The sequence below is a fragment of the Ctenopharyngodon idella genome, chromosome 20, assembly GCF_019924925.1.
Source record: "Ctenopharyngodon idella isolate HZGC_01 chromosome 20, HZGC01, whole genome shotgun sequence".
Lineage (NCBI taxonomy): Eukaryota > Metazoa > Chordata > Actinopteri > Cypriniformes > Xenocyprididae > Ctenopharyngodon > Ctenopharyngodon idella.
Window position 1 is genome coordinate 29,031,602 of NC_067239.1, and position 13,652 is coordinate 29,045,253.

The window sequence follows — 13,652 nt, forward strand, 5'->3', positions numbered from 1 at the left end:
GAAATGTTTAAATTACATTTAATGACTGAAATTTAATCTGATGGAGGATCATGGGAAAGATTCAAAGATTCAACCTTGAGCAGAGAATGCTTTAATACTGATCTACAGTATATGAACATACATCACTTTGACTTCAGAACACACACATCAAGAACATATCACCCCTGTTCCCAAAATGCAAATTGGCAAAAACGACAAAAAGACCAAAGTAAACAAATGTATCATGTTTGGTAGTTTGGCATGTTGTACAGATTACAGGAAGAGACAAACCTGACATGTTCCTCATTCACGTTAACAAAGACTTGGTAACTGTTCATTCTGAGTGCAAACATGGTTAAAAATACAACAACAAAAAAAACCACTTATCTTCTTTCAGGGCGGTACAGCCCTGCTCAAACACCATAGAGGAAGTGATGTCACATTCAGCTCAAAGACTCTTCCTGTCTCAGCAACCGTTCTGCCGAGATAATAGCATCTCCAATCATCTGGGATTGTTCGTAAGAGGCATTGAAGTGTTTACCCAACAATGGCCTAATCTTCACCTCGTGACAATCAGAAATGGCAGCCGTCAGTGTGTCACATCCTTGAATAGTTAATTCCATCTGAACTAAGCCAATTCAGTCAATTAATCTTATTCATTACTCAAACTCTGCTGAGAAATACGTGCATTTCACAGAATTTCAAATGATACAGGCTGGAAATAAACAGAATGGACCCCAAACCCTCATGTTATATCACCATTAAAACACACGTGTGTTCAGTCATGTAAAAGAGCAGCAGTCGCTTGCTTCAGTCTGCATCTTTTCAGCATTTCATACATGCAGAACTGATTTCATAAGAGTGTGATTGGCTGAGGTATTGACATTCATTATTAGTGCATGATATTTGCACAAACGTCAAAAAAACAGGATGCAAAAACTAAAAAACAACAACTCATTATAAATTAAATGAAAAACAAATGTCACCCCAAAAAACAGGCTAAAAAACAAATGATATTATGAGCGACATCAGATATACAAATATCAAATGAATACAGGAGACAGACAGTATTTTGAACTGATCTAATCTGCTAAAACAGGTCTTCATGAGGTGAGAATTAATATTTAAAAATTATTTTTGAAAAAAAAAAAGAAAAAAAGAAACAATATTTTGCTAATTTCTGCTGGTATTCACTGAGAGCTGAGGTTTGGCGGTTGGTTTGTAATTAGCATCACTGATAACGACCCACAGGCTCGTTTAAAATACTTGTGCAGATGCTTGATAAATCAACATCAAAATAAAATAAAACAATAATAAATTATATTTTGTATAAAGAAAATGAAGCCTGTTTTTTTTACATTGAGACATTTTAATGACAGTTAAGCACAATTATTTGCCAAATTCTCATTATTGTGATGTGAATTTTTTGGTTACTATTATACTGAATACTCTTTTTTTACGCTACTGAATAAAAAATAAAAAAGGTAATTGTGACTTTTTATCTCACAATCTGGACCTTTTTTTATTACAACTGCATGATATAAACTCGTACTTACAATATAAAGTCAGAATTGTGAGATATAAACTCGCAGTTTTGAGATGAAAGTCAGTCTTTTTTCCCCCTCAGAATTGGACTTTATAACTCGCGATTGCGAGAAAAAGGTCAGAATTGGGGATATAAACTCGCAATTGCATGAAATAAAGTCAGAATTGTGAGAAGTCGCAGTTTTTTTTATTCAGTGGCGGAAACAAGCTTCCACAGAATATAGTAAATTCTCATTTTAACAAAATCAAAAACAATTTTTTGAATCACAATAACAAGAATGTTGAGGTTAAATGAGCTTAATTAACAAATTATTTCACAAAGCACAAAATATTAATGGTCCAAAAAACAGGCTTAATTTTTTTGTTATGCAAAATATAATTTCTTATTTATTTTTCCTATGATTTTCCTACGAAATTGCTCATGAAATTCATCCTATTATGTCAGATGGCAAATTCCAGACTGTTTGGCTTTTTGGTGCATCATGTTTTTTCTGGAGTTAATTGAAATGGTGGTGTTGATGAGTCGGGGTGTGTGTGTACGTGTGTGTGTGTGTGTGGTGGCAGTGAGGACACTCCTTGACTGGACCAGTGCAGGTGTTCTATTTTGTTTCATTCTGTCCATCATCGTTTCCTACATCTACTGGTCTATCACCTCAGTGCTGCCTTCTGCTGGCTGGCTGCCATTAACTCTGAGGTTAACGGAGAGAAAGACGACCTGCGGGCCTGGGTCGCCGTCTCTGCGCGAGTTGCTCTCTCCGTTCTCGGCTCAAGCTCAGTTGAAGCCCAGTCCGGCTCCCTTCGGCCTCTGAGATGCACGAATTGGCTCAGTGATGCCCCTGCCATCAGGGCCCAGGCCCGACCCCGGGGTCCAACCCATACTTTGCAGCATACGGTTCCCCACGTTTGACTCCGGGAGAGGAGCAGCGCTCTCGCCCACCACGCCTGAGAGAGACACAGAGAAAGGGATAATCTGCGTTAAGCTGTAAAGCTCATTGATTCTTGTAATGCACTTGATGGGTGGAAAGAGTCTTTAGATGAACCCTGATCTGCATCAAGGCCTGAAATTCAAAAACAAATATATAAAAATGTGCATAAGGGTAACATAACATTAGAATTAATAATTTAGGGTAAAGTTATAAAATTATGTTGTAATAAAATTATGTTGTGAAATAAATTATATTAAATTTAAATATTATACGAGAGAAAATTAAGCCTTTTTAGAATTTTATTTATTATAGTTTGTCAAATTTGCCCTTGTCCCATTAAATGCAAATGAGCTGCTGCTCCCGGCCCCCATTCCAGAAGAGGGCGGAGCTTTAACAACTTGTGCTTCGGTTGCTCAACAACAACAAAGCTGGAGAATCTCACGCAGCCAAAATGAGGATTGTCAGTAACGGTGTTCAGCCTTACATTGTTCAAACTGGAGTCGGACACTGATGGAGAGACTCAGGAAGAAGTTACAACTTTTAGAATGATATTGGACGTCTTTGAATGGTTAGTGGATAAATTTATGTAGTTGCTGTGGAGTTGATTCATCTCATCGACTAGCATGTGCCGTCATGTTAATCTTTTGTGCAAATCCAGCGTTGAATTGACCCTCGTTTGTGAAGCAGTCCGGCGTAAAATGATGGCATGGCAACAATACTCTACTACAACAACTCTTCCTCTTCTCTAAAGCAGCCCAACATGTTCTCACACCCTTTGTTGTGTGTTCTCGAGGGCGGGGTTTATGTAAATTTTGCGGTTTGTGATATCACTAACCCAGGAAGAAGCTTGTTGTAGTCCCTACCAGCCGTTTGTTGTAGTCCTTAAAAAGAAAATATCTCCCTTTGCATTGAACTTTGAGCATCATAACTTGTTGCCCATTTTTAGTTTATGATCTTTACCTAAATGTTGACGAATTGAACCTCAATGTAAATCATGTAAATCAGTGTTCCTGGATGGGGTTGAAGTGAAAATCTTGTATCTAACGTAGAGTGCGCTTTCTTCTTTGCTGTCTTTGAAATAATCCTGATGTTACACGTTACAAGTTTCCAGCTCCTCATAAACCCTAAACAGTTTCTGAGAAATGCATAATCTCAGCTCTGTGACCTCTGAACCCCAGGGCCCCAGGTATGTGCTTTGCGTCACAGATCAGGGCAGGAAATGATGGCCTGTAATGAGGAAATGAGATCAGCACTGATCTGCTTGCTCAGCTGCCAATCCCGTCACATAACCAAGACTCTGACTCCTCCTGATGATGCTGGCTGGGAATTAACTGGACACATGGGTCGCATGTTTCCATGAATCATTTGTGTTGAAAAAGACATCGTTTACATGTAGTATTCAGCATGTGGGTCTGATGTCTCTTTAGAGAAACATTTCAGATAATCCCACAATTGTGTATAATGCCATGAGTGTGTGTGTGTGTTACCTGAGACTGATGGAGCTCCGACAGGTGCAGCTTTCCGTCGTCTCTTTATATCTCCAGTACACAAAGACCCAAGATGACCACTTGTCTGTCTACAGAGAGAGTTTAAGATGGTTACTTGCTTAGGTGACTAGGCTAAAATTACATATTTTGAAAATCAACTACTTTGTTTGTCTATGGTAAAATCACACAGAAGAGCTAATTTGTGCCATCTTGAGGCTCAACATGGTTAGCTACAGCCTTGTAAACAGACTTCAGTATTAAATATTATTACATTATTATATATTATATGTATTATTACCTGCTGGCAGTCTTTAAAGAGCAGCTTTTCCTGTGGCTTCTGTCGCTACGAGAATCCCAAAGCAACTAAACAAACACAAAGTAACATGTTAAAATGTCACACATCCCACATTAGAATCATACATGAGGAGTTTATTACACGCATACAAGCCTGAAACTCAGAATACAGTAAATAAAGTACAGACTTATCTAAAGAGAGAGGAATATTTGAACATAGGGAGCATATCTTACTTGGTCTCTTCTAGTCCCGGAGCTGAACCACGAGCTGCAGAAGACAAACAAAGACTATGGATAGGCAATAAGACCAAAATATTATATCACAGTATGAGTACATTATATATAATATATATATATATATATATTATATATATATAAATCACATCACAATGCAAAGTGATTTTTATTTTACTTAAATTACTTTTTATTTTGTAAAAACACTTTAAAATAACGGTTAAATTAAATTAATTAGTTTAATAATTCTAATTAAAAGTTAAATGTAAAAATAGCTAATTACTTTTTACTTTCTAAAAATATTGTTTAAAATTGCTATTATGTAAAAGAGATCTATTTTTAATGTCTAATATTGTTGTAATATACTGGTATAATTTGTTACATCTCAAAAAAAAAAAATTACATACACATATATATATATATATATATATATATATATATATATATAATATTATATATATATATATATATATATATATATATATAGAGAGAGAGAGAGAGAGAGAGAGTTTAAAAAAATCATTAAATTAAATACATTTAATGTAATAATTTTAATTGAAATTTTAATTTAAAAAAGCTAATTACTTTTTACTTTGTAAAAACATAGTTTAAAATAACCATTAAATTAATTAAATTGAATTTAATCATTATAATTAAAAATGTATTTACATTACAAATTAAATAAAAATAGGCAATATGACCGAAAGATTATATCATAGTATGAGTACATTATACATATATTTTTGTTTTGTAAATTATTTTTTAGAGTTTAAAATAAGTTAAATTAAATTAATTTGAGTTTAATAATTATAATTATAAGTTAAAAAGCTAATTACATTTTACTTTCTAAAAACAGTTTAAAATAACCATTAAATTAAATACATTTAATGTAATAATTTTAAATAAAAATAAATTTGAAAAAGCAAATAACCATTAAATGTAAATTTAATCATTTTAATTAAAATGTATTTACAATTTAAATGAAATAAATTAATAAACATTAAATAACAATGTGTTAATATCTATTTTATTCAGGTAATCCTGCAAATTAAGTACTTTCTAAATGAATTACCTTTTTCATCTGTCTACTTTTACGTATATAAAAACAATGGATGCAAAAAAAATCATATTCATAAATCAGACATTGTAAAAACAGCTTCACATTATGTGAAGACACTTGAGCAACGCCTCAACTAAAATGTTGTAAACATTATGACACACTCCACTCTGTTTTTTCACAGTGCTCCATATGACTTCATTCCTCTCACATTTGTAACAATGTACAGAAATGTAAAGCAGTCCTGCCCAATGAGAGCAGCATGGATATATGTACCACAGTCTAAAGGCCAATTCACCGTGCACCAACAGATGGCAACAGACACTCTGTCGAGTTTTGTCGGATCAGTGCGTTACCCCTGTCAGCGTCTACCAGCATTGGTCGGCCATCGATTTCACTGCTTGAACATGTTGACGGGTCGTGAGATGTCTGAGCAGTAATCTGGTGATTGTCGGTGTCTGTGGGCGACTCTGTACAGCGTGAATCAGCCTTAACAGTAGCTTCACTGGTTTCTACTGAATGTCATACAGCCAATCCCTGAGTTGAGCTGTCAAATATCGTTGAGCCAATCAGGACTTACTTCTGAGGATCCTGGGATAATCTTGGTAATCTATCAGGAATTCCTTGAGAGGTTCCCTGTTAGGAAAGAGAATGAAAAATATCTTATATACATACACACATAAATATCAAAAATAGTGAGTTCATATTTTAGACAAGCGCACATACCTGTGACTGCTGAAGACAGGCCTGCCGAGCGAGCCGTGCTTGAAACCCTGAAAAACAAGACTTGGTTAAAAACTTTTAGAGAGAAGACTAACAATTAGCGTGATCAAAATTAAATTGAGATGAACAGGAATAAATACTTTTCTCCAAGTATAAGAGACCTCTTTAGAACATACGCCATTCCAAGATACCACATTCATATCTTTTATAACTGTGCATTTTTGTTTTGATATGTTTGGTTTAGTATTCAAGACTACTGCACTGCAGGTTCTGTCTTAGATAGTAAGATGAAGATGTATGAAGGTGGGTTATATGTTTCTATGTGCTCTCCATAATTAGTTATACAGCACTGTCCTCTGGTGGACAAACAGGTGAACTACAACTCATGCTGTTTAGACCAATTTGGAGCAGACGTCACAGTTACGCCAGTCGCAGCTGTGCATGCATAGTGGAGGCAGAAAAACAGTGGTAACAAGTGGAGGAAAATGGGCAAAATCCACAGAATAAGATAAAAATGCAAATCGGAATGCAAAAATATAGCCTTCATTTTTATAGAATAACGTCGTTGAAGACGCCCTTTGAAGCTAAACGCAGACATTTATGTTTCAAGTCACAGACTGGACTGATGAAACCTGCAATGATTAGTCTACTATTAAAGCATGAATTTGATGTAAACAGTAAGTCTACATAATATTCACATATGCAGTTCATAGGGGACACACATACATAGCAGTTACAGCTTGAAATAATATTTAAACCTATAACATTTTACATAGATAACTTTTAAACATAACATTGTTATCTCACAATTATGACTTTTTTTCTTGCATTTGCATGTATGTATCTCCCAGTTCGGACTTCATAACCCGCAATTGTGAGTTTATATCACAATTCTGGGGGGAAAAAAGTCAGAATTGAGGGATATAAACCTTTTTTTATTCTTTTATTCCGTGGCTTCCACAAACTGCTACTGCAAGACTGTCATTATCTGCCACCAGGTAGGCTCCGCCAACAAAAAAAACATCATCGCTGTTTGCAAACACAAAATAGGTCTATTGAGCTAAAGGTTGTGTGTAAGTAGGAACATTTGAACACACACCTCTTTGAGATCCCTGTGACATTAACGGGAACGCTCCGGTCAGGATGCTGTTGAACATGGGGTCATTGAGGTCGAGTTCATTGGAATCTCTCTCCCACCACGGAACCACGCCCGCAATCCCACAAGCCCCGCCCGGCTCGCCCTCATAGAACCAATCACTCTGCTCATCATCACCTGAAACACAACACGCAACGATAAAACACGATGAACAATATACGCGCTGTGTTCATGCAGAATGCACTTTATTCGCCAAGAAATTTGGTATGGTTTCCAGGAGCTCTAGGTATTTACATACTGTACATATATGACACAGTACATGACATATGATGATTGTGTAATATGTGAATATACACACCTTGCCTTCCCTCGTCGTTGGTGTACAGACCCCCATCACTGCTGTTACTCACGCTGCTCGTCTCGCTGCAATCACACACATCACAAGTCGTTTTAAGCCATTCGTGTTCAGTAAAAGAGTGAATCTCACAAAAACATGTCCAAGGTCACAAAATCAAAAGATTTTTTTTTTTTTTTGTACAAACAATATGAAGCCTATTTTTTAGGACCATTAAGAGGGACAGAGAAACAGAACGAGGAGGGGCTACACAGAAGAGAGGTACACTAACCACCTGTCACTCATGTCCTCATCTGAACCTTTCTGTTCCTCAAAGTCCATCTTATCTTTGGCCGCTTGGCCCGCCTCTTCGCTCTCCACCACCACGCCTTCATCCGCCGCGTCCTGAGCGAGTCTCTGTGCTGTAAACTTCCTTTTCTTCACCCTGTTTTTGTTCGCATCACTCCCTTTGGCTTCCGGACTAAACCCCGTCCCTCTGCTGCCTCCTACTATTGGCGCTTTGGGCGGCGGCGCCAGCATGGTGGCGACATCTAGTGGTGGATCCACAGCCATGCGCTTGACTTTCCGACGCCTCCGTAAACTGCGGGTTCCCAAACCGTCCGCTCCGCTCAAGTCGTCCAGCCAAAGCGGCCTCTTCCCCCTGCCGGAGTCAGCGGTGAGGGGCGTACGCCGCTTTGCACCCAGCTGCTCATCGGAGTCGCTGTTGTTGTTGTCACGGGTGTGAGCGCCCCCTGCTGCTGTGGATGAACGATAGTCTTTCTGCTCCTCCAGGCTGGATTCGGAGCCTTCGCTCAGGTGGCAGGTGTCCCACGGCGGGTGAGGGTTATCGGACCGACGTTTCCTGCCACGCCGCTTACGGGCCTGCCGTTTTAACAGGCAGCCGACGGCCAGGGCGTGATCTCCACCGTCTCCAAACCCTCCACGGGCTTGTTCAGAACTCTCCTCCAGAGCCGACACCAGGTCATGGACCAGCTCGTCCATCGTCCGCCGAAAGTGCCTGATCAGAATGAGTGGCGCAAGTTGAATTAGGTGAAAATTTTGAAAAATTAAACACAAATGAGAAAATATTTTAAAGATTGTACTAACAGAGCAGTTTCTAGTCAATTAAATATTTCAGAGCAGAAACATGTATAGTCACAAAAAAAATCCATGATTTTTATAATAATTGCCACATAAAGGTCTATTAATTTCTGTTTTTCTATTAGACATGACTATATTTTTCTATGATTTATTTTATTAATTGTCTATTATTTACTCATTTATTTTATACATTTTTGGGATCGTCAACAGGCCATCGTCCACCAAAAGTGCCTGAATGAATGAATGAAATTAGGATAAAAATGAGAAAATGAAACACCTAATGAAAAGAAAATATATTTGTTCATAATTACTGAATAAGGATTTTTAAATATAATTCAAAAGAGATTGTACTAAGAACAATTTAAACAGCAGAAACATGTATATTCACAAAAGAAAAATCCATGATTTTTTAAATTAGCTGATAGCAATGTCACATAATGGTTTATTAATTTCTATTACTTTTCAATTATTTATTTTATTAATTTAGTGATTTTCCTAATATTATTTTAAGAATTTCCATGATTTTTATTATTTATTATATTATTTTTTTCAGGCCCGGAAATCACAATTTTGTTATTTCCAGGTTTTGCATGACTATGAATTTTTAAAATCAATATATAATGGTTTGTCATTCTCAGGATTTCAAGTTTCCACGGTTGGTGGTGATGATACCATGGTATTACCTTCTTTATGGCAGGCAGTGTCAATACATAATGGTGATAGTAACACGATGACATTTTTTTCATAAGGGCTGGATTTGTAATTAGTCACGACAATCAATCAATTGATCGATGGTTTTAAGCTCTGCCTTTAAAAAGTACACCACAGTATTAGTACCGCACCGTAATAAAAAGTACTGGTACAAAGGTCCAGTGATGCTATCAGACGGTTATATCATGGTACTGAATTATTACCATATTTATGAACTGTGGTATTTCACTTCAAAGAATACCATGGTAAATTGTCAAAAACTACATGATAATACAATGGCAGTTATTGTGAGTATGATCAGGTCAGAAAAACACACATCAAACACATCATGGTCGACTCTGAACAGACTGATGGCAAAACACATGAATCCCGCGGTAAGACACCTACCAGCCGGTTCCCGCTTTACCGAAGCTCTTGATCTCGGCGGCGCGGAACATGAAACCCGCAGAACGCGACAAAAACTCACGGGAAAAGATTGAGGCCGCGCTCACATATCATAGCGCCTCAACAACAACACCGCACCGGAAATAGACTACAAGACATAAAAGACACGTATCCGGCGACAAAAAGAGCGTATGCTTTCAAAGTAAAAGTACAAAGTAATAAATATAATAATAATAATAATAATAATAATAATAAATCGATAATAAATAAATGGAGAAATCGACATGGGAAACAAAATCGCTCAGAAGTCGTTCTTCATTAAACAACATAGCCATCTATTTCTCTCCATTATTTAGGTGTATTATATATTTGTATCGTTTTTACTTATTAGGCTTATATATATATGTATATATATATATATATATATATTTCTTTAAATATTCTTTGTCTGTTTTGCTGATTTAAAGGTTATTCTACTTTCCCATCACTTATCATAATTTGATTAAACTTAAAGTATTTAACAAAAAAACAAATAAAAAAATCAAAGAATGTGGGAACTTCAGAGTCTAAAAAAAAAAAAAAACATTTCATGAACACTTGTGCACACACACACACACACACACACACACACACACACACACACACACACACAAAACCCCACATTTATTCAAATGTATTTTCCCCTTGTGGTTTTCTATTTCATTCTTTGTTTTTTCATTGTTAAATATAAATTATATACAACAACAAGTTACAATATAATTGAATAATAACATTTTTTTAAGACAAATAAATAACAGTATAATATAAACTATTGAAAAATAAATTCTTAATATTGTATATATTTATTGTTTTTCTTTATTTGGTTTATTATTTAAGTTGTCAATATTCAATATCATTTTCAATATTCCACATTTTGCTGGTTTGAAAGTCTTTTTTATTTGACCATCTAGGTTATTTTACTTTCCCATTACCTATCTATAATTTGATAAGTTTAATATCTGCAATAAGCTTTTAAACAAACAAGCAAATAAATAAAACAATTGAAATGGAAACTTTAGAATCTACAAAAAGCTTTTTCCTTAATACTTATAAACACAAAAACCCATGTTCCCTTTATTTAAGTTTCTCTTGTCTTTTTCATTTTATCTTTATTTTTTCCTTATCAGTTTATTTTCTTTGAAAATTTGATTTGAGCTGATTTGAATGTCTTTGAATGGGTCATTTTAATTTGTGTGTGTGTGTGTGTATTTGGACGGTGAACTTGAGGGTCTCACATGAACTTGACCCTCTCACATTACCACAAACACACAGTTTACAGCAGGTAAATATAGAAAGACTCTGTCTCTGCTCCTCATAAACAAGCTGAATGGCAGAACGGCTCTCGATCAAACGGGTCATCTGCAATTATTTGTAACTTTGGCTGATTTCTTCTGCAACATTCGCATATTTAAAACTCTGCATCGGGTATAAACTGGTTCTGAGAAGATCTGTGATCACTGCGGTTGTCATGCAGAGAGAGGATGAGGAGGCTGAGAATGAAACTGGAAGTAACCAGGAATTCAGGAGCAGAGAAGAAGCAATTGACTCCAGCTGGTCCTGGGTAAGCTGCTGTCTATGTGTGTGTGTGTGTGTGTGTGTGTGTTGGCAGCGTGTTTATAGCACCAGTTCAAAGTCTGGACACACCTAATAGTAGTCATCAAAACTATAAAATAACACAAACAAAATTATGTTAATTATTTAAGTCAAAATATTAAAATATTATTAATTTCTATGATTTTTTTTTATTATTTATGTATTTATTTATTTTATTTTATTTTTACAGGCCTGGAAATCACAATCTTCTGTTATTTCCAGGTTTTCCATAACTGTAGGAATTTTTAAAGTGTGTGTATATATATATATATATATATATATATATATATAAAATCACTTGATATTTTGCATAAAAAAATGATTAAAGATTTTGTGCAAATAAGTAAATAATGCATAGGATTAGGAACAAAATGTATATTAACATCAGGTGTGTCCAAACTCTTCACTGGAATATTAATGGTCTGACATTTATAAAAAAGTTAGGTAGTCGGTGTTGGCATTCTAGATAATGAAAATCAGGGTAGCATTGATTAATGTCTCTATAAAGTGATCGGCAGTTTAGAGGTTTGATTGAATTTGAAAATGATCTGATTACAAGAATGAAATAAGCCATAACTGCTGTTGTTAATGCATTTACAAAATCGTTATTTTTCCTATTCATGCCTATAGTCACGTAAAGCATGTTGCATGTTGGCCCCATATGCACTTCAAGGTGTTTTAAAGGTGCGGTGTGTGGATTTTAGCGGCATCTAGCAGTGAGGTTGTGAATTGCAATATAGAAAAGCTACGGTGGCCAACACAGGACAAAAATGTCGTCGTCTGAGTCTATTGCCCTGTCCAAACACCCACACTTGCGGTCTTTACACTTGACCACTTGTCTACTTACATGACGTATTTCCTGTATTTGGCTCAAGTGTTCAAGTAGGCGTGAAGACTGCAAGTGTGTACTTTTTATTACCCAGTTGGACACACTTATAGTTTACAGAGCTTTTTTATTTACAATACTTTGCATTTTAAAATAAAATTATAAATGTCTGTTCAGTAGTCGCTATGTAACGAACAGAAGACACAATCTTAAAATTGTGGTGCTTCTAATTATGTGATAAAAAGCAGTCGCAAATGTTGTACAAAATACACATACCCTATTTGCACCAATAAAATGTGCAACACTTTATGTTTTACTACCAAATTATATGTAATATCTAATTAATTTACCTTAAAGTTGAACGTTTTCCTCAACATCTCGCAATTTTGGGGCACGTGAGCTCCCAAACATATGCATGATGGGATACGCTTAGCCCATAGTGTGGGTTTAGTGTGCATTAAGGGCACTGCACTTTGGCATTTTTAAGACATGGGACAGTCTTGCGCACTTACTTCCTGTCACGTGCACAAGCTCTCAAGTGGCCAAGATCGCAAGTGTGGGTATTTGGACAGGACAAGAGAGTAGCCAGTCAAGCAAATGCGCTTGTCCGTTTAGGGCTACTGTAGAAACATGCCGGCACAAAATGGCGACTTAACATGTAAAGGGACCCATGGTGTATGTAGACAGAAATGGCTCATTCTAAGGTAATAAAAACATTAAGTAAGGTTCATTAAGTAAGGTCTTTATACACCACTGAAAACATAGTTATGTATATTATATTGCATTTCTGTCAATAGATCTTCCTAAAATTTACACATTGCACCTTTAAGTAAATGAACCACTGAACTATAAGCAAAGTATCAAAGCAGACAGACTAAAAGATGCAAAACTCAACTCAACTGGGCTGTTTTTCCCATCAGACAGTGGGGTTAGTAGAGAAAAAAACACATGAACGTGACTCAAAACCTCAAAACCAATCTCCTGTTTCCTTTTTGTCTGTCTGTCTGTTTGCTCTTTCTCTCAACGCAGGATCACAGAACTGAAAGAGTCTGTTACATGCAAATCTCAATGTGGTCTAGCATAAATGGTACTAGACATGGTACTTTTATAGTTCTAGGCTATAGAGTCTTTCCACACACATGCATGAATAAACACAGCTAGACCTCTCCATTGGCTGTATAATGTTTAGAAACAGATCTTGTAACATACAGTATATGCACTTGTATTTGTTTAGACAACAAAAGTTGTGAGGTTAGGGGGCTTCTGTGATTTTGTAACTGTCACCTGTTAATCATATTATCACATATCTGGCCTGTCTGACTG

General features: G+C 36.0%; 1 protein-coding gene across 2 annotated transcripts; it reads right to left on the reverse strand.

The window, feature by feature from the left end:
• Positions 1-209: 209 nt before the first annotated feature.
• On the reverse strand, positions 210-10,031 carry gpatch2 (G patch domain containing 2). Of its 2 annotated transcripts, none has more exons than XM_051875101.1 (10): positions 9,875-10,031; positions 7,971-8,693; positions 7,700-7,764; positions 7,345-7,518; positions 6,249-6,295; positions 6,103-6,158; positions 4,466-4,499; positions 4,236-4,300; positions 3,938-4,026; positions 210-2,466 (listed from the first exon to the last, which is right to left on the reverse strand). In XM_051875101.1, exons 1-10 carry the CDS (start codon positions 9,922-9,924, stop codon positions 2,297-2,299), a joined length of 1,473 nt encoding a protein of 490 aa, XP_051731061.1. In that variant the 5' UTR covers positions 9,925-10,031; the 3' UTR covers positions 210-2,296. The 2 variants fall into 2 exon arrangements, with proteins under 2 accessions (XP_051731061.1, XP_051731060.1); XM_051875100.1 differs by having other exon boundaries at positions 7,968-8,693.
• Positions 10,032-13,652: the final 3,621 nt, after the last annotated feature.